The 21,834-nt window shown below is 42.5% G+C and overlaps 1 protein-coding gene across 1 annotated transcript in view; it reads left to right on the top strand.

Moving 5' to 3' along the window:
- The window catches only part of LOC311360694 (collagen alpha-6(VI) chain-like), a gene marked incomplete at its 5' end in the record, with an annotated part of 35,974 nt that extends 32,727 nt beyond the window's left edge, over nucleotides 1-3,247 (top strand). The window contains 3 exons of the mRNA XM_084480804.1: nucleotides 528-655; nucleotides 1,254-1,301; nucleotides 3,188-3,247. Of these exons, the coding sequence (XP_084336930.1) occupies nucleotides 528-655; nucleotides 1,254-1,301; nucleotides 3,188-3,204 (193 nt within the window). The 3' untranslated portion in view covers nucleotides 3,205-3,247. The remainder of the gene's footprint in view (nucleotides 1-527; nucleotides 656-1,253; nucleotides 1,302-3,187) is intronic.
- Between the last annotated feature and the right edge of the window lie 18,587 nt (nucleotides 3,248-21,834).

The following is a 21,834-nucleotide window of genomic DNA, read 5'->3' as shown; positions in this document are numbered from 1 at the left end:
TTAGAACAAAGTTCTGCTTCTTCCGTGTCAGATGAACGTCCGTCGGAGGGCTTAGTACTCCCTACTCAGGCCTGAACCATGCCTCTGTTGGCTTGGATTTCCCCAACCCGACAAGAAAGCTCTCCCACATCCCCTCATCTCGGGGCCGGCGCCCTCTTTTCCTCTGTGGGATTCTTTGTGTTATTTTTGTCTTGTGTCATGCTGTTTTGTTAATACTGGTGCCTTATATCGATTTTGTTGTCTTTCTTGCACATTGGGATTGTCAGATGGTTCCTGTTCCAGGCTTTCCTCCTGTTTTGTTGTTTTACTGATGTGGGGGTTGGCTTGGGGGGGTTGGCTGATATCTTGTTGTACTTCTGGTCTGAAAGACCCTGCTACATGATGGCTTGATATTGTGGAAATTATTTTGCAAGTTTCAGTGCTTTGTCTAATCCTTGTTCCCCTTTTTTTCTGGACTTTATAGACTTTTAGTTGTAGTTAAACTAAATATTAATGTGATTGTAATTAAACTGTGTATGTGTGTGTAGCCAGGGGCAAGTGAGTATCAATGAGCAGGAGCAGTTTGAGATGCAGACCAGAACAAGGACTGAAACCCTGGACCTAATGGGGTCCGGAGCAGGGGGAGGGGTCCTGGCTCCCAGACCCCAGGCTAGCGGTAAGCTAGCTAGCTATGTCATTTCTAAAGTCACCAGCCAGTTAGATCTATTAAGGTTCCTTTGTTACTTTCTTAAGATAGATTTGTTCACCTCGGATTGATTTGACACACTTAGCTCCACAAGGGTCCACAACTGTTTTGTGGTTCATTATAATCATTCTATAATTCATATATAATATATTTGTCTTGATCATTGTTTTAATCAACATTAATGACAATCAACATGCAATGTATTGCATTTATATTAATCTAAAACGTAATCTTTGATCAAGACCATCCAGAAGATGGATGGTCTGCAACAATTTCAACTAGATATTTATCAAAAAATACATACATAATAATAATGTATTTTTCGTTACCTCACCCTAACCTTGATAAATATTTATATTGGACTGCGATTTGCTTAGTCTTCTTGTTGCTCAATTACAGGAACCTGGATTCTAAATCATTAGCTGTTTTACCGCCAGCTGCACTATGACCCGGGATTTTCCTAATTCATAAACAGTATTTTATAGTGTTTAGCTAATAGTGATGAAGGGTCACTAATGATTTTCTTTGCTGTTTGTATGCTTCTGTTTTTTCTTTCTGTGTCTGACAGTTGATTCCTCCCTGCTGGGACCGAGTCAAAGCAAGACTCCCAAAAAGGGTGAAACTCTTGTTCTTCTACCAAACACAACACAATCTTATATCTTAGACCAGTGGTTCTCAACCTTTTTGAGTCGCGACCCCCAATTTAACATGCACTGCTGTCCGCGACCCCCCCCCCCCCCCCCCCCTCCTCCACACACACACACACACACACACACACACACACACAATAGGACTGTCAAAATTGCTAAAAAATGACGTTAGAATATTCCCTCTTAAAAAAACATATATTCGAATACTATTCGAATATCTATATTTGCCCATTATGTCAATGGGGTGCATTACGTCAATAACAGAACAAACTAATACAACAAGACATAACTACTTGTATAGGTAGTTTATTTAAGTTTAAACATATTTGACAACATATTACCTACACAAAAATAAGTAAATTAACTAATGGCCAAGACCGCAGACCTCGCTCTCGCTCGCTCACTTGCTCTCTTTTTCTCTCGCTCTCTCTCGCTCCCCCTCAATCTCTCTGCACATACTGGTTTAAATAAAGAACGACAATAAACAAATGCTGAGTGCTGATCAAGAGTTTTGTGCGAGCAATTTAAGGTCCCGACTCTTGTCGCTTGTCTTGTCTCTTGACTTGTCTGTTGTCTTGTAGTGTTCTGGTCGCCCACTCGCAAAGCAGGCTGCGCGGGTGTGTTTTTCCACATTTGAATATTAATTTTCACCTTTGAATGTCTGTTTTTCAAAACTATTTGAATATATATTTGAATTTAGAATATTCGTTGACAGCCCTAGTGTCTGTATGTGTGAATAAGAAGGGCAGACATGAGACTAGTGGACAGGTTCGTTGTTGTTGTTTTGGTGTAGTTACGACCGACAGTAACTGGTTTTGAGTAATAAAATGCCTGTTTGAGCCCAACCGCTCGTCATCCTTCTAACGTCCGGTCGGACGCTACATTAATTTTGATAAAAATGTAATTAATAAATAATAAATAAATAAATTTATATTTTTCCAAAATCATTTGGCGAACCCCAGAAATCATCTCGCAACCCCAATTGGGGTGGGGACTCCAAGGTTGAGAATGGCTGCCTTAGAGCAGGGGTGGGGATCGTACAGCCCGCCAAAGCCTTTCATCCGGCCCGCGGAGGCAAGGGCAAAAAAAACAAGAAATGTATTTATTAATTTATTTTTATTAAATAAAATGTTAACAAAGCATATAGTCTAGCCTACAATATAGTTATACAAGCATAAGTGACAACTTTTGAACTAAATGAATTGAGGAGAAAAAGGTTAATTTCCTTTTTGTTTACTTTGGAATGTTGAGGGTTACGTTGGGGTAGCCTAAACAAGTCCCAGTGTCATTTCTAAATCTAACCATTGACGGCTAGAATGGCATCCGCCAAGAAACAAAAGTTAATGAATGTCGTGTTTTCCAAGAAAAATGGACTGATGATTACTTCTTTGTTGAAGTAAAGGGCAGGCCAGTTTGCCTTGTGTGTGTGGAGAATCGCTCGCTGTAATGAAAAAGACCAACCTGGAACGTCCTTACAGTGCTAAACATGCTAGGCTAAGTGAATCCCTGGGGCAGTTACACAAGGACAAAATAAACACACTAAAGTGAAGTTTTGGTGCCCAACAAGCAGCTTTCACCAGACCTAATTCAGAGAGAGAAAACGTTGTGCATGCAAGTTATGTGGTGAGTTCCTTTTATAGGCCTTTTATACGGCCCTTGATGTCAAAAAGGTTCCCCACCCCTGATCTACAACAACCTGAACACCCCTTCACTGAGTCATCCCCAAACGTGATCTTAGATTCCTCTGTGTCCCTGCCTCTCAATTCCTCGCCCTCCCTTTTACTCGCCCTCCTATCTCTCAGTCTCCTTATCTCTCTCTCTCTCTCTCTCTCTCTCTCTCTCTCTCCTCTAGATGAGTTGGTCCTTTGACTCGGAGCAGAGCGAGTGCACTCTCTTCTGGTACGACGGCTGCGGCGGAAACAGCAAGGCTTCAAGGAGGAGGACTGTGAGAACCTCTGACCAGAGCCAGTAGAACCAGCGCCCAGGAGACACTTGTGTTGTCGTGGGGTCGCTCCTCAAACACATTCCAGCACTGATATTTTGTGATGTTTTTGGTCAGAAGTTTAAACCATGTATGAGTTGTTACCAACTGTGCTGTATTTAAACACTTGTTAGCCATACCTAAATAACCTTCAGACACAAATAGGGTCTACATAAATTGCATTCTATATTTTTAAAAAGCTTGTTTTAATTCAGTCCCCTACCATGTATTCATCTAAGCTGATCTCCCATGTTAATGTAAATGACCCCCCCCCCCCCAGGCTCAGGACCACCCATAATGTACCCTTAACTTAACTAGACACTTAACACTCAGGGCCACAACCCTTCTCTTGAGGAATAACCAGGAGAAGGAGGCGGTTGGGAGGGTGACGGGTTTCACGTTAGAACAGTCTATGGAGATAAGGGACATAATCTCAGGTTCCCACCAAGGCAGTGTGCGAATTAAGGGGGAGCAGGGGGAGCTATAGCTCCCCTAGTGGTGATTTGAGCTCCCCTGGAAACATGGTTTGTGAAATTTTGGGGGAGCTCAAAAATATTGATATCATAGCCAAATAAATGCTATTTTGGGCACGTCAACAATCTTGTCCGCGACCACACACCCCCCCGTCAACAATCTTGAACGCGCACGCGCGTAACCAACCCCCCCCCCCCCCAACAATCCAGTCCGCGACCAACCCCCCCCCCCCCCCCCCCCGTCAACAATCTTGTCCGCGACCAACCCCCCCCCCCCCCCCCGTCAACAATCTTGAACGTGCGTAACCAACCCCCCCCCCCCCGCCCCCCCGTCAACAATATTGTCCGCGACCACACCCCCCCCCTGTCAACAATCTTGAACGCGCGTAACCAACCCCCCCCCCCCCCGTCAACAATCCAGTCCGCGACCAACCCCCCCCCCCCCGTCAACAATTACACCCGCGGCCTGCCAAAATACCCCGCTCCCCCAGACCGTGGTATAATTCTCACACTGCACCAAGGCCTACAGAAAGCTTCTCCTACCATCTGACCGTGCGTCTGTGTGGTCTCAAATCATTTCTCCGTGGGTACAGACAGATCACTGGAGGGGCTGGATAGGCCCCTCCAGTGTTATTGTCAATAAAAAGAAAGGTATCATTCCTTTTGCGGTGTGTTTGTTTGTGCTTGTGGTGGGTGGGGTACTAATAAGTGGCCAGAGAAGAGCGAGGCTTGGAAATGTTGACGCTGTGGAGCTGGAGAGAGGAGACCTGGGACCTGGGCTGAGGATCAGCTCAGAGTCAACTGTCTGCAGCCAGACAAGATATATTCTAGATTGTCCACTTGAAATTAGCTAATTTCCCTGCTGACTTGTTCATCATTATAGAACCGCTTGATGAATGTGCTGATCTGATCTGATATGATCTGATCTGATTCACTTAAACATTCGCAGACAAATGAGTCTGATTAGAAAGGGTTTATGATTTGGTAGTCGGGACACATTACCGTCTTTCGACCTTGGCTGCATTCATTCTTGGCAGGAAATACAGGCCTTTATCTTGATGTAGTGATAGAAAGTTTGTCCGAGCATTGGCTCATTTGTTTTTCTGGGACCACACTGGAAGATTAACAGCCTGATTTTAACCTTGATTTGCCACTGAGTCTGCACCAGTCTGAGTAAAATAGAGCGGGGGACACTGGGCTGTTGGCCATGTTTTAAAGTAGTGTGCGGGGGGTTAGGGTTCAAATCTGTAGCACTGCGATCAAGCCTGTGGAAAGTCTGAGCTCTTCCGAACTGAACTTGATCTGAACTTGATCTCATCATCAAAAGTCTCACCATCAAAGCTAAATTCTCATGTTAAAGGACAATTCTGGTAATTTGAACATTGAGCCCCCTTTCTGGGGTATTTCTGTAGGTTGAAATAGATTGGTTGACACAGACATTTTGACTATTGGTCCTGTCTCGGGTATTTGGCTCATTTAGAATCGCCCTACCTGCTTCAGAATGGCTGGCTACGGGCATTCACAAATCTGTACTTAAAACAACCCTTCAGAAATTCAGAAATGTGCAACTCACCGAGTGGTAAGTGGTGTGCGTTCATGTTCCAAATCAAGTATCGTAGGGAAATACAGTTTCTGTCGTGTTTTATTTGGCATTTTGTAAATCCCATTGAAATGGAAACCGGACTGGAAATGGAAAGGGGGCTGTTTACGTTTGGTTGTAGTCTTTTCGCTCGGTTCTAGCCCTACTGTTGAGACGGAGAACCAAGCGAAAAGACTCAGACTCAATGTTCAAAATACCGGAATTGTCCTTTAAGGAACACCGAAGAAGAAGAAAGAATTATTAATATTTTTAAATTGCAATTTGCCATTATATATATTATTGGACAAATGAGTGGCTAGCCACATAGTTAAGACTCTAGACAGTGGATGAAAAACAATCAAATGTATTGTATCTGTGTTTTAATTGGTTATTAGGAATTAATCCATTGTGGTATTTGAACGGATTAATCTGCATTTTCATTGATAGTTAGGATTATATCTGGCTTGTGATTGGGTGTTGAGAGTGCATCTATATTGTGATTGGCTACCGGACCCTAATTTCTGAACCAGCTGTTGTAGTTCCCATATACACTATGAAGAGAGGGCTGGACACACACACACACACACACACACACACACACACACACACACACACACACACACACACACACACACACACACACACCTAACCCTACAACCACACCCGCACCTCTTACCACCCAAGCTACACGCCTGCAGGTATAATACCCCCCTATGCACAGCACGCCCCAACCCAACATCTGGCTATGAAGAGAGACTTTTTAGATCAGTTTGTGCCACATCACACTGATTATATGGACCAAACCATACCCCACACTGAGCACACACACAGCGGCACTGCTTATAACAGACTGTCAGGCAACTCCCACATGCCTTCCGATGCTGCTTGCCAGCATAACGGCCCTGTGCATAGTCGCGATGTAGACGGAAACAGAGACATGTCAGACCTCGTCAGATTCATGGCTTGGCGTGAGCTAATCGCCCCTGGACTTATGCCGTTTAATTCCCTGAATATTTTAGGGCTCTGGAGAGCTTAGCCACAGCCATAGCAGCTCTGGCTAGCCTAGCCGGCCTGGTCCAGCCATAGCAGCTCTGTCCAGCCTGTCTAGGCCCCTGTCCAGCCATCAGCTGGGCCATCCGGATGACTTAACTTAGGGATAATTAATAATAATTTGGATAATTTAACTTAGAATAACGTGAAAAATGTACCTTATAATTCTGCTCCCTAACTCAATGAGTTAAAAGCTGAAGTTTTAAAATTAATTTCGTAAGTGGGATTTGAACGCACGCCTCCAACTGGAGGCCAGAAACCCCAGAGGAAGGTAGTGATCCTAAGGTCTGGTGCCTTAGACCGCTGGGCCATCCAGACGACTGAGACACTCTACTTCATTTAACTTAGAATAATGTGAAGAATTTACCTCATAATTCTGCTCCTTAACTCAATGAGTTAAAAGCTGAAGTTTTAAAAAGGTTCAGCTTCAAGGTAGGTAGAGATCCAAGATTCTGGCACCGTAGACCAGGGGTTCCCAACCTTTTTTGTGCCAAGGACCGCCAGAAGCATAAAAAAAAGCTCATGGACCGGTTGGCAATTTATGTCAATTTTAATATACATTTTATGAAAATAACAGCCTATTTCCATTGCCAGACCGCTTCAAAATGAGACATTTTGGCCCCTTTTTATTGCTAAAGACATTAACGTTATTTCAATAAGCAACTCACCCAGTGATTACAGCCTATCATTTCTAAAAGTAAATGTAGAGATCACGCTTTACAAATTGTGTAAAATCTAAAACCAAACCACACAATGAAATACTCCAGACCAACAAGAACAGAACAGTTTGAATGTGATCATAAACTGATTATTGATTGACGGTATATTGATACAGTTCCTCTTTAGCGGTACACAAGACTTGTCAGCTGTTATTCCTGCGGTCCATTAACAATATGCAATTATGCATCCAAAACAAACGCAATGTTCAAAACCAGGATACAACAAAACAAAACAAAAAATAGAATCACTTTACAAATACTAATGACCAACTTACTGAAATGAGAGTCAGTGAGACCCCTGGGCCTGTTGGCCACAAGGACGTCATACCGGGGCGTGACAGGAGACAGTGAGACAGGGTATTCCTCACATCCAGTCTGCTTCTAAGTCTGGTCTTAGTGGTGGTCATGGCAGAAAACCCTGCCTCGCACAAATACGACGTTGGGAACGGGAGCAGCGTCTTCAGAGCGAGCGTGCTGATCGCGTTATATTCTCCCGATGCTTTGTTACCAGGGAAAGTAATTATTTGCGTTACTGTAAAAAAAGAAGTCGCTTTATAGATGCGTCACGTGTGTCGTTGTGAGATGGGATGTTCAACATGCGATAAATGTGCAATAAAACACAACAGGAACGGTATTTCGCTACGATACTTGATTTGGAGCGCACACCACTAACCACTCGGTGAGTTGCACATTTCTGAAAACGATGTAGCATGTAGCCATTCTGAAGCAGGCAGGGCGATTCTAAATGAGCCAAATACCCGAGACAGGACCAATAGTCAACATGTCGGTGTCACTCTACTTCATCCTAGACAACCCAGAGAGGGGCTCAATGTGCTAAACAGCAGACTTTTCCTTTAACCTAAACATTAACCTATCATAGTAGACATCGATGCCACAACCCATCCTCCTCTCCGCTCTGTGATGGACCGGACCGCCTTTCTTCAGGACTTCAACTAGTCCTCAGAGCTTGATAGGCTGCTGTCGCGATGTCCACCACCGTGTTCTGAGTGATGAATCCATCACAAGTCAAGGAGACGAGGATTGGACAGGGAGATTACCTGAGACCGATGCAAGCCCCCTTGGACGCACGGGTTGGAGGTAGGTGACCTGCTGAGGTCACCTTGATACTAAATGGTCTCCTAATTAATTATTAATAATGATTGAGGCAAAATCTGCCAATGTCAGTCCAAGTTTGCCTCACCATATTTCTACATAGCGCGTCTTCCGAGTATAGCCGATGCGTATATTGTCCATTACAAAATGGCCTTTAAATAGTACGATTCACATATTTCTTCCTCTACGATAACACAATTCTAATTGAATGTCCTCATCACATCTTCCAGGACAGTCCCGTGTGCGTTGCAGGATCCTCTCTCCTCCATCCCGGCACTCCTCATCTGTCTGGGATTACTACTGACTGTTGGGAGTGAGTCCTTCAAGAAACATTCACTTTTTTCACCATTATACTTTTGCTTGGTGTATAATTTCCATTTATTGACATTTTAGAGTGATCCCTGGAGCTCAATGTATCTGAATCGATCCTTAAAAAGCACAATCTCCGTTATTTTGAAACCTCCATCCAATGCAAATAAATATATTTAAACATAGTAAATATATATGTTCATTTGCCATGGAAGCCCCCCTTCCCATCTCCACATCGTTCTGCTATATGACCTTTGTAAATAGTCCGGCCATTATAAAAACACAATACATTTCACTATTGCATCCGAAGTTGGTGATCTTCTTTCACAGGAGATGTTGTAATTTCACCACCTGGTGGCGCTGTAGCATCACCGCAAGTTGAAAGAGCCATTTGCTCTTTAGAAACATTGTCAGATCATGATGTCACCTGTCACTCACAGCGGCTATGATGAACCACCGCTGTGAAACCAAGGGTTGTGTGTTCAACTCATTCTAGAAGAGAGAAATACCAGCCCATGAACATTAATACAAGAAGACTGGATATATTTTATATGTACTTTATATATACATATATATGTTATGGGGTTTAACAAGAGAGATGTCAGAAGCAGCCAATCAATGCCCTAATGCTGCTATCACTAGTCCCAGCATAGGCTATTATGGTATTACCTCATGCAGAGAGAGCTGTGTGTGTGTGTGTGTGTGTGTGTGTGTGTGTGTGTTACCCTCACAGCCTCTCTGCCTACAGCCTCTTCCTCCACCCACACCTGCATGCACACCCAAATACACACATTCAGACATACGCACACACACATGTATACACAAACGCACACATGTACATACACACGTGTGGGTGCAAGACAAATTTCAGACTTGCTCTGACAAAGTACTCTTGTGTACCCAGGTAAAAAAATATTATACTTCAACTACACTTTTGAAAGGATGTACTAAGTACACTTTAAGTATGTAACTGTATTCTCTACTAATATAGTCGCATTCAAGTACACTAAAACGTACTAAAGTATACCTTAAGTACTACTATAGATATACTTCAGTATACTCCAAGTGTAAATAGTATGCTAAAATGGCACAACTTTTGACAACCTTTAAGTGTACTGAAGTACTCCAGTGAAAAGTATGATTTCTAGCATTCAAAACACACCTGCAGTACAATTGCATTATATCACCAGTGTGTTTAAAATATACTTAAAAAGGCATTACAGTTCAATTGATAGTAGTATAGAAGTGTATTTTGAACACACTATTATCATACCTCGGTCATATTTCAAATTCAATTAGAATACACTTTCTGACTATATTCAGTACTTTTAAAGTGTGCTAATAAGTTAGTACAAATTGATTTATATTTAACTTCTATCACATTTTAAGCATCATAAAGTAATATACTACAGGAATGTATACTACAGAATAGAAGTGTATTTTAAGTACAATGCTGTTATACTTCATAATACTTATAATGCATTATACTGATAAATGTGGTACCAGATAGTACTTGTAACATAAAAATCCTTAGTAGATTGACTTCTTAAGTACACAGTAGCTCAGGGCTGGGTACTGATACCGTGTGCTTCATTCTGTACTTCTTTCTACTACACTCCATTATGTGAAGGGAAGGAATCAGTTGTGTATAAGGACACGACTCCTCCCCATCCAAATGATTTTACACTTAAACTGTTTGAAAGTATTACAATTATTAACATATTTATATAATAACTACAAAACTGTACAATGAAGTATTATTTGGGCAGTCCTCAGCAGTTCTGAAGAAAAATGATCATGTCAGCCTTTTCTGGGGCAACGCACGCTCTTTCCTGGAGTTGAACACATTCGCTCCGCTGCAGTGGAGACGACTGGGCACATGTATAAATACTGGCCAGGTTAAACAAGATGGGGAAGGTCCCTCTCCTCTCCCACCACCACCCAGCAGGACGGTGGAGGGCTGCTCTTCAGGTAGACCTCTGTAGTCTTCAAGCTCCCTCCTTCTCTGATGGGTCCTGGAGTTGAGCTGCCGCTGCCTGGATGTTCTTAAGGGCCAGGTCCTCCTCAGTGAACAGCTCCCCCCGTTCAGAGGCAGACATACCTAGTCACAGCAGTCTATGAAAGTAGCAACGTAAAAACAAAGAAAACAATAAAAATCACTTGAAATATGACAGAGGTATGATAATAATGTGTTCAAAATACATTTCTATACTACTATCAATTGAACTCTAATGCCTTTTTAAGTATATTTCAAACACACTGGTGATATAATGCAATTGTACTCCAATTCAGATTTTGAATGCTAGAAATAATACTTTAATAATACAGAAAGTGTATTCTAATTGAATTTGAAATATGACCGAGGTATGATAATAGTGTGTTCAAAATACAGATAAAACATTTCTGATGACTAGTTGAATAGTTTTTTTCATCACTGAAAACTCATCAGTAGTAGTAGACTTTGTTTGCATACCATTTTGTGTTTTTGGGAGAGTAGGATGTCAATTATTGTTTTTTTGTCAAGTACAGACACAAATTATTTTTCTTTCTTCTTCAAGGAAGATGATGTCTTCCTGAAGGACACGCTTGAGGCAGCAGCATGGGGCCGGCTGCAGTCCTTCACTGACAGCGTTTCTCTCCCACTGGTCCTTGGGATGGAAGCTGAAGAGCAGGAGGCAGCATCAACAGAGCTGCAGTCTGACGGCAGTGACGAGGAAGAAACTCAAAACAAGATAGAATCGTTCCTCTTCTTCTTCAAATCAAAGCATGATTACAAAATGTTCTGTGTGTTTAAAGTGTTTGCCTCTTTTGGTTAGAGAAAGTTTGTTCCTCTCCTGGAAACTTTCCACCACTAATTTTCCTACTTACTGTAAATATTTTTCTTTCTTTATTTGGTTGATTATTTTGTTCTGTTGAATAAAAAGACAGTTGTTAGGGCTCCTGAGATTGGTGTAACTTAATGTGCGTCACACATGTAGCTTTTCATTATGTCTATGGAGGTACATTTCTTGCTCTTAGATGTGGTCACTTTGTTATTCCTCACATTACATCTGTTAAGGTCATACCTTGGGGTCACATTGGACCCTTCATAGTTCACCAAATCTTATTAGGTCATAGGCAGCTGGGCCTGCAACTCTCACAGACAGGCGTGTACAGGAGTTCTCTTAGATACTGGTTTAATTTGTCTGTAGATCTCAGTGCGGACCCTTGGGAGACAGCCTTGCTGGTATATTTTAACACTCACAGGACAATCATCTATGACCTCACAAGGAAACTGTTACAAGATAGCATTAGCAATCAACAAAGTAGGCTACTATTTTATTATTCATTGACAAAGAAAATGCAAGTGTCAACATTTATAAAAAATAAATAAACTTAAACAGACATGGCTATTAATTATATAAGACAGTGTATTGTCTATGAGAGAAAATATGCAATGATTGAATTTTAATAAGTTAACTCATCACAATCGTCACATCACAAATTTGCCTGTTTAATAAGTGTAAAAGGCTGCCTTGTTTGAGATTTTATTCTTAATGCATGTATTGCACTATTTCCACCACTAGCTGGTGCATTTCCTTTGCATTGATCGGGGCGGAGCTCAATGTGGTTTGACTCCGCCCACATTGAGCGTCTGCTGGCTGCAGTCAGGGGTACTTGGATTGATCGCCAACGCAACTCTCAGACAGGCGTCTGTGGTTAGGTTGAGCCGCGTTGTGTGTCTGACGGAGCTGGCTGCGACGCCACCAAGGCGTTCAAAAGTATGACTACACTACACGCATGTAGCGTCTGAAGAAATGCGGGAGGATTATAATACTTCCGTTTATAATCCCATGTAATTCGAGCTACCTCATCAAGCACCTCATTAATCATGGAGGAACCCAAAGGGCGGATGCTGCACCATGTTCACAAGGCCAAGATGGACCAGCGTCTCGTCAAGAGGACGAACCGTCCATTACTTCAGGTAAGATAAACGGTTACAAGGCTCACTAGTCATCTCTAGTGTTTTAAAACTTAGCCAGGATTTTATTGAAACTAAAATCACGTGTGCTGGGTTTCACAATCTAATTTAAGATTATTAGCAGCCCTGCTGTAGTGGCCCCAGATATAACTGACCATGCTGACCATTGGTCACTGACGGTAGCTTTAGCTTCAGTAGCAGCTCTGACCATGATGACCATTGGTCACTGACGGTAGCTTTAGCTTCAGTAGCAGCTCTGACCATGCTGACCATTGGTCACTGACGGTAGCTTTAGCTTCAGTAGCAGCTCTGACCATGCTGACCATTGGTCACTGACGGTAGCTTTAGCTTCAGTAGCAGCTCTGACCATGATGACCATTGGTCACTGACAGTAGCTTTAGCTTCAGTAGCAGCTCTGACCATGATGACCATTGGTCACTGACGGTAGCTTTAGCTTCAGTAGCAGCTCTGACCATGATGACCATTGGTCACTGACGGTAGCTTTAGCTTCAGTAGCAGCTCTGACCATGATGACCATTGGTCACTGACGGTAGCTTTAGCTTCAGTAGCAGCTCTGACCATGCTGACCATTGGTCACTGACGGTAGCTTTAGCTTCAGTAGCAGCTCTGACCATGATGACCATTGGTCACTGACGGTAGCTTTAGCTTCAGTAGCAGCTCTGACCATGATGACCATTGGTCACTGACGGTATCTTTAGCTTCAGTAGCAGCTCTGACCATGATGACCATTGGTCACTGACGGTAGCTTTAGCTTCAGTAGCAGCTCTGACCATGCTGACCATTGGTCACTGACGGTAGCTTTAGCTTCAGTAGCAGCTCTGACCATGATGACCATTGGTCACTGACGGTAGCTTTAGCTTCAGTAGCAGCTCTGACCATGCTGACCATTGGTCACTGACGGTAGCTTTAGCTTCAGTAGCAGCTCTGACCATGATGACCATTGGTCACTGACGGTAGCTTTCACTGTGTTTGGTTAATGCTTTTGCTATGCTTTTGGAAAGCTTGCTATAATACATCCCTTAAATAGACTAACCTAAGCATTAAGATGATCTTAGTGCTTCAGTGCCTAGCTCCGGATTATCACTTAATCGTGATAATAGTGGACAGGAATACGTTTACAGATAACCAGGTGAACAAAAATTATGCTTCAACTCTACTTTTGAAAGGATAGGGTTAGGGGTTAAGTACACTTTTAGTATGTAACTGTATTTTGTAGTAATTTTGTCGCATTCAAGTATACCAAAATGTACTAAGGTATACCTTAAGTACTACCATAGAAGTACTACAGTATACTCCCAAGTAGGGTTGGGCGATGTCCCCTAAATTGGCAGTTGACGATGTTCACAGTAAAACATCACGATGCTGCGTTGGAAACAACCCAAATTGGGTTATTCCCTAACCCAGGCTCCGGGTCACTATTGGGCCTACCCTCGGGTTGGGTTAAAGTAACTTTATGGCCTGGGTTGCTAAATGTGACCCAAAGATTGGGTTATTCCCCCAAACCAACTATGGGTTATTCTGACAAAAATGGTGGATTATATAAAATATTAAATAACCCAGGGAATGGGTCTGACCTACCACCCCATTATTGGGTCATATTGACCTCTTTGTTGGGTTCATACTTTGACCCACTATTGGGTGTCTTTTGCATAGGGCTTTACAAAAACAAATTATGACTTTACTTCACTTTAGTACATTAAGGTGAAATATAGCAGAATTGTTGTCCCATTAGGCAATATCAATTAAAAGAACACTTAGGGAAAATACGAGAATGCATAATACTGATTTGGATCTTTTTTTAAATTTTTTATTGCTGAACAATGTTGATTATTAACAATTTAATAAGCATATGTACTACAAAATGTATTTTGTGTGCATGAGTGTGACTGAGTGTATATAAGTGAGTGGGAGAGAGAGACAGAGAACAATGTTGCTGCAGAAATGTAAAAACATATGTATATATACAGTATATACACATTTCATTTAAAAACATATATAGATATATCGTATAACCATATAAAAAAAACACATTTCATTTAAAAAAATGTTTTTTTATGAACTGTATAACCATTTAAAAAACAACATTTCAAACATTTCATTTCCTATTAAAAACTGATGATCTCAAAATCTTATTGTATATTGTGTGTGTGCGTGTGAGTGGATAGGCGAGAGGGAGAGAGAGACAGAGAGTTAGCAGTGGGTTAGTGCCGACTTAACAACTGCGACCCCTGGGGACAAGGCTTTCTTACCCAACCCATATACAGTCTCCTGCAGGAACTCCCATGCCTGGCACTGTTTGGTAAAATTAACATCAAATACATAAAAACATTTAAAACAAATGTCAACTGCCCTCAACAAACTGGACTCCTCAAATTCCTGGCCAACCAAAATCATGAACACCCGGTGTACCACCTCCTCTCCTCCGAGCACCAAGACAAAGGGGTAGGGCCTGTTCACCGCGGCCTCCCGAAGGTATTCTACCATGTTAGTGCCAATCTGCAAAACAGAAATACAACATTAACAATATTTAAACAAACAACCACAAAATAATGAACTTAGATGCTTTTATATAAACAATGATCTTAGATGTTGTAGGGTGGTCACTTGCGCTTCAGCCTGGTTGGTGCTCACGGAACAGGACACAGCAGTCAATGGGGAGACCCAAGGTCTAACTGGGACCAAGGAATAGGACCGGAGCACTCAAAGTTTTTAATGCTTTTAATGGTGCAAAGCGACTAACGTTTTGACGCTCATGTGTCTTCTTGACTCTGAAGAAGACACATGAGCGTCAAAACGTCGCTTTCCAAACCAAACTCATAGTCTCAGTGTGTTAAATAAAACTAATAACATATCAAAAATATTCAATCATTATGTCAATCTGACATACAGCATACAATCAGAACACTACTTCATCCATTTTAAATGTTAGTTGCGCTGAACAGCGCTCATCAAAAGGTAACACCCCACTCGTGTGGCGCCAAGCGGTACTGCATGTAGAATGCAACAATGACGTCAAGCTAGATCGACAATGCTAGCAACGCCACGAGTGGAATTTTAAAACATACACGAGACATAGAACTTAACTAACAAATCTAATTGGTTATTGATGAAAATGTATTGAGTCTATGTTTCTTCTGATTACATGTTTCAAGCTAACAGTAGTTATGAATGGCTTCATCTCCACCTAGTGGACAACACCATATATGGTTTTATGAGTTTGTAGATAAGTTAAACATTAGAATGATTGCCGCTATGCCATTTCTGCCAAAGCCAAGACAGACGAAGGTTTACCTGGGTAAACTAGAAAATGAAGGCGTGGCTTATTTACCATTTCGCCCACTTCCAATATAAACTGAATTCTTACTGGATAAGATGCTTCATGAATCACCTCTACAACGCATGCTTGTTTACGTTGTGTTTCTGTTAGAATAAACCACGTATTGAACGTTTACCACTCTCCGAGTCATACCTAGCCCGAGACGACCATACCACAAAGGATCAAAATAGTTTTTCATCATTACCTGCACAAATGGTCATTAGATAAACAAAATATGGGGAAGGAGCATAGGTTTGGTCTGCCTAGACAAAATAAATTCAATATTACAAGTTGCACGACAACAACCCAAACGTGCTTAGAACGTCAAACGAAAATAGAAAATAAAATATAAGTTACAATACTGTGCCAAACATTGCAAAAATGCTATTTATAGGATGGCCAATCCCGATTTGTTATTGATTCATGTGGTTTTATGCAATGCATGTAGGCTAAGCCAGCTCCTTTAGGTTCATGTTATGCCAATTGCCACCTTTTGGGTGCGCCCTGTTCGGTTTCATGTGATATAGGCCGTCTCACCCAGTGTTTTCATGGCCTGATGAAGATCCGATGGGAATGGAATTGAAACGTTGCCTTGTTTTTAAGTAAATAAATGTCATTCTGTAGCAGGAGCATAAACATTGTCTTGGGATGTGCGCACAACTCCTCTAAGACGCCATTACACAAATGTGTCAACATTTATTTGAGCATGATAAAATTCATGACGTTATCCATTGCTTAATTATAGCTCTTTTACACGTGTGTAGAATTGCTAATGAACGACGCGAGTGTGTGGACACGAACGCAGACTCGAAAAACTATGTTTTACAATCATTTGCAGCAGCATATGATGTTATCCATTGCTGAATTATAGCTCTTTTGCATGTGTGTGAAATCGCGAGTGTGCGGACATACATACGAGGCGCATCCATTATGTGACTCGTTAATGCTGCGAATGAACGACGCGAGTGTGCGGACATACAGGGGCGGAGTGGGGCACTAAAAGCCACCGGGAGAATTCTGACCGGCCCAGCCCAGCCCACCAGCGGCCCACCACCAGCCCAGTGGCGGAGCGGTCGCAATTGTTGACAGGGGGGGGGGGGGGGTCGTGGACGAGCGCTGAAGTAGAATAATGATGTATAACGCATGGGCCCGGCTTACACACGTCTCGCAGCAGCTCACATTAAATGTGGGCTGGTCCACTTGACATCGGTGGCCGACCGGCCGATCGGGAAACCGATCGTCCCGACGGCCACTCCGCCCATACGTGTTGCATGTGACACGGCTGAACGACACGACCGCACACTCAACGCGAGTGTGCGCTCGCGTCGTTCAGCCGCAGCATTAACGAGTGACATAATGGATTTAATGCATCACTAAGTAGTAGATTTTAGAAGGCAGGCAGCAAATGATGATTGAAAATTGTTTGTTGTAAGCTTGATGGATATAATTAAAAGAGTGCAGGTAAAGGGATAAGCAAGTTGACATTGTAATTAGGTAGCTCAATAGGGACTAACTATTACACACACAAAAAAACATTAGGAGTGACCTTTCTCTTGTTTAATAATAATACAGATGCGAGGACTCTTAAATAACTACATATAACTAATGTTAGGGAAATCTAAATGTTTTGTTACACGTTTCTGGAATTTCTTATTTAAATATATATATCGGCCGATATATCAGATTTTTAAATCACCAAATATTTGTATCGGTATCGGCCTTAAAAATTCCATATCGGTCGGGCTCTAGTGTGACCTTTTCAGCGATAAAAACAGCCTGAAAATCAATTTAGTATTCAGTGAGTTATGATTAATTAAATGCGCTGACAGTTCATTGCAGCTGCATAACAGATTGACTGCAGCCGTCGACCGGTTCAAAATGGCGGCCCCACGGCTCGTCAGCGTGCAAAGGTCGACCGGTTCAAAATGGCGGCCCCACGGCTCGTCAGCGCCAGTAAGCATTATAGATACTGGTATTGATCTCCAAGGGCAAATTCAACAAGCGGTCGATGCGGCGTCTATTCTTTATCATGTCTATGGTTGTTGCCATCGATAGGCCCCCACCCCCTCCTACAGTTATCATATCCATATGCATTTCTTTATGGCTTAATGGAAATTGTTTGATTTTTTGTAACATGCACACATATATCTTGTATTTCAAACATGAACATGTTTTATGAACATAATATTCAGAACTACCCCCGTGTGACGGGGCGCATAGCTACCGTCACGGTAGCGATACGCTACCCACAAGAGACTGAGTGCTAACGTTGCCTGTGTGTTTGTCTTAGTTGTCTATGTATTCCGTTACCGTCATACTGCTTTAAAATAATTTCATCAACCATGTCATTTATCATACGTGTTAAGTTTAATTTGTTGGCGTCTCTATTCTTTAGTGGTATTGCATTTAGAGTGTTACTCATGCGCGCGCAGCCAGCAGGTTCGTGTGCGCGTGCCGTGGGAGTTGACCGCCGGTGTGGCGAGGTGTTATGTCGATGCTGTTAAGAGCGGAGATAAATGGTTGTTACCAAAGTTGACTGCGGACTATTATTGTAGCTAGGAATTAACATGGTAGCAGAAGATGGCTACTTCTACAAACTACAAATTACCTCTGGGTTTTGACAAAGCGAAGTCCTACGAGAATTGGAAAAATGAAGTGGAAATGTGGAAACTGGTGACGGACTTGGACAAAAAAAAACAAGCGTTAGCAGTAGCTCTATCGCTGAAAGGTAGAGCTAGGGATATCGCTCTGGAAATACCAGCTGACGAGCTGGATAAGGATAATGGAATGACCACGTTGATTCAGGAACTTGACAAAGTCTTCATGAGAGAAGAAAAGGACCGGGCTTATGAAGCGTACTCTGAGTTTGATCGGATATCACGGAAAGACGACAACATCCGTAAGTTTAATATGGTTCTGCCCGACGCCGTTTTGGCGTATAAACTACTGGATACAGCCGTTCTCGATGTCAAAGACAAGCAACTGGCTTTAACTGCATGTGGAACACATACTTTTGCTGACATGAAATCGGCGCTCAAACGAGTGTTCGGAGAGAAGACCGAGGGGAAAGCGGGAACCATTAGTGTGAGTAAAGACGCTGTATACTACACAGACAACAGAAGAGGCCAGTCACAAGCCCAAAGTAGCCAAGCTCGAGGACCACTTGCAGGCACTAACCCGGTTGATAAATTTGGAAGACGGACAAAGTGTGGTATTTGTCAGAGCACATACCATTGGGTTAAAGATTGTCCACACAAGAAAGAGCATGTAAAGATGACAAGTGAAAATCAGTGCGGTGAAAACCCTGATGAGTGTAACATAACACTTTTTTCCAAGGAATCTGATTATGAGATATTCATGGTTGAAGCTTTAGGCTCGGCTGTAATTGACACAGCTTGCACAAGAACAGTCTGTGGCGAAAAGTGGCTGGATAACTATGTGCAGGGACTGGATGAGAGCGAAATACAGCGAGTGATAAACATGGAGAGCAGCAAGCCTTTCAAGTTCGGAGATGGTAAAGTTGTACACTCCATTAAAAAGGTCAAGATTCCAGCCAAGGTAGGGAAAGCAAAATGCTGCATTGAAACAGAAGTAGTACCATGTGACATCCCTTTACTACTAAGTAAAGCTTCGCTAAAGAGAGCAGGAGCTGTTTTAGACTTGGAGAATGATACAGCAACCATGTTGAAACAACAGTTAGCTCTAGAGGTTACATCCTCAGGACATTACTGTATAAACATATCAGGTAAAGACTCCCCAAGTGATACATATGAGGACATAGTGTTAGCCATTACAGAAAATATGACTGAGGAACAAAAACACAAAGCTTTACTGAAACTTCACAAGCAGTTCGGCCATGCCTCAGTTGATAGACTGAAGAAACTGCTGATGAATGCTGGAAATGTTGATGATGAGAACACCACTATTCTGGAAGAGATAGTGAGCAAATGTGAGATATGTCTCAAGCACAGCAAGCCGAAGCCTAAGCCTGCTGTTGGCCTGCCCATGGCTTCTCGATACGAGACTGTAGCAGTGGATTTACATGAACTAGAACCAAATGTGTGGTACCTTCACATTATCGATCATTTCACTCGCTTCAGCGCTGGTAGCATCGTCACCTCCAAGAAGCCAAGCGTGATAGTGAAACACTTCATTCATTCATGGATTAGTGTCCACGGTCCACCGGAGCGGCTTTTCAGTGATAATGGAGGGGAATTTAATAATGAAGAAATACGAGACATGGCTGAGAATTTCAATATTGAGATAAAGGCTACTGCTGGCTACAGCCCTTGGAGTAATGGTTTGCTGGAGCGCCATAACCAAACACTCACGGAGACCCTGTTGAAAGTTAAAAGCGACAACAGATGTGACTGGGGAACGGCCCTGGATTGGGCACTCATGACGAAGAACACAATGCAGAATGTCCTCGGCTTCAGTCCATACCAGCTTGTATTTGGACAAAATCCAAATCTTCCATCTGTCCTAGTCGATAAGCCACCTGCCTTGGAAGGCACTACTATCAGTGCATGGGTGGGACAACATCTAACAGCATTACACACAGCAAGAAAAGCATTCACTGAAGCAGAGTGCTCAGAGAGAATAAGGAGAGCTCTGAGAAAGCAACTCCGTTCAAACGATGAGAAGTATGAAACCGGGGACAAAGTCTATTACAAGAGGATGGACTGTGTTGAATGGAAAGGCCCTGGAGTTGTGATAGGACAAGATGGAGTCGTGATATTTGTGCGTCATGGTGGGATCTATGTCAGGGTTCACCACTCAAGGCTAAGGAAGGCTAATGCTGACTCCAGTGAAGTAGCTGGTGCTGAAAATCCACAGCAACCTGCAGAAAATAACACAGGTAGAAATACTGATGCTTTTCCAACCCTTGGGTTGGAAAAGATTCATTTAGGTTCAACCAATGCTAGGTTGCAGCTGATCCAATATAAAATCATGCACAGATTACACTATTCCAAGGTAAAACTCAGTAAAATGTATCCTGATGTTTCCAATATTTGTGACAGATGCAACCAAGGTCTAGGGACCCTGGGGCACATGTTTTGGCTCTGTCCAAAGATTGTTTCTTTTTGGCAACAGATCTTCTCATGGTATAGTAATGTTTATGATGTGCAGCTGGATCCAGATGTAGTTTTTATATTGTTTGGTTGCTCCGAAGCTTTCTATTCACTCCCTCGCCCTATGCAGGTGACTATCAGATTTGGCACTTTGGTGGCAAAAAGGTTGATACTTAACGACTGGAAGGCCACCGACCCTCCTAGCTTTTCCAGGTGGCTGAGGGAAATGGTCTCAGGGATACACCTAGAAATGTTTCGCCGCAATCTGGGTACTGTTACACCACCCGTGGAGACTGACTGTGTCTGGGGCCCCATTGCGAAACATATTAACACAGTTCTGTAAATGTCTGGGTAGCGTTTGTCGTTGTTGTTTTGTTTTGTTTTTGTTCTTCTTGTGTTTGTTTGTTTGTTTGTTTGTTTCCTGTTTTGGCTGTGTGTTTTTGTTGCTGTTTTTGTTTGTTTTGATGTTGCTGTTTGTATTGTTTAGCTTGTGTACTTGTTTGTTGTGGGGAGTTTGGAGTGATTTCTGAAAATAATAAAAATATATAATACGAAATACTGATGCTATTGATAGCGATGTGGACATTGACATTGTTGCTGACCCTGTGGGTGACAATCATCAAGATGATCAACAACCACTTGACATAAGAGTGGGAGGCTCCATAGCACTCAAGACAGGACAAATAATCAGTTATCTGGACAGAGACACTGGTGTTTCTCATACAGCTAAAGTGATGGGGCGAGCTGGAAAGGCTAAACATAAGAACTGGTTCAATCTACAATACTCAGAACCCGTTGACATAGCAGGTACCATGAGGTCAGCTGATCTTACTCAGGTGGAGGATCTTCAGGTTGAGCCTCTGGACAATGTTGAAGTATGCTCTGACGTGCATGAAAATGATGTG

The sequence above is a fragment of the Micromesistius poutassou genome (assembly GCF_964030765.1).
Source record: "Micromesistius poutassou genome assembly, chromosome: 16".
NCBI classification, from domain to species: Eukaryota; Metazoa; Chordata; class Actinopteri; order Gadiformes; family Gadidae; genus Micromesistius; species Micromesistius poutassou.
This window is presented reverse-complemented; position numbering and strand designations above follow the sequence as displayed.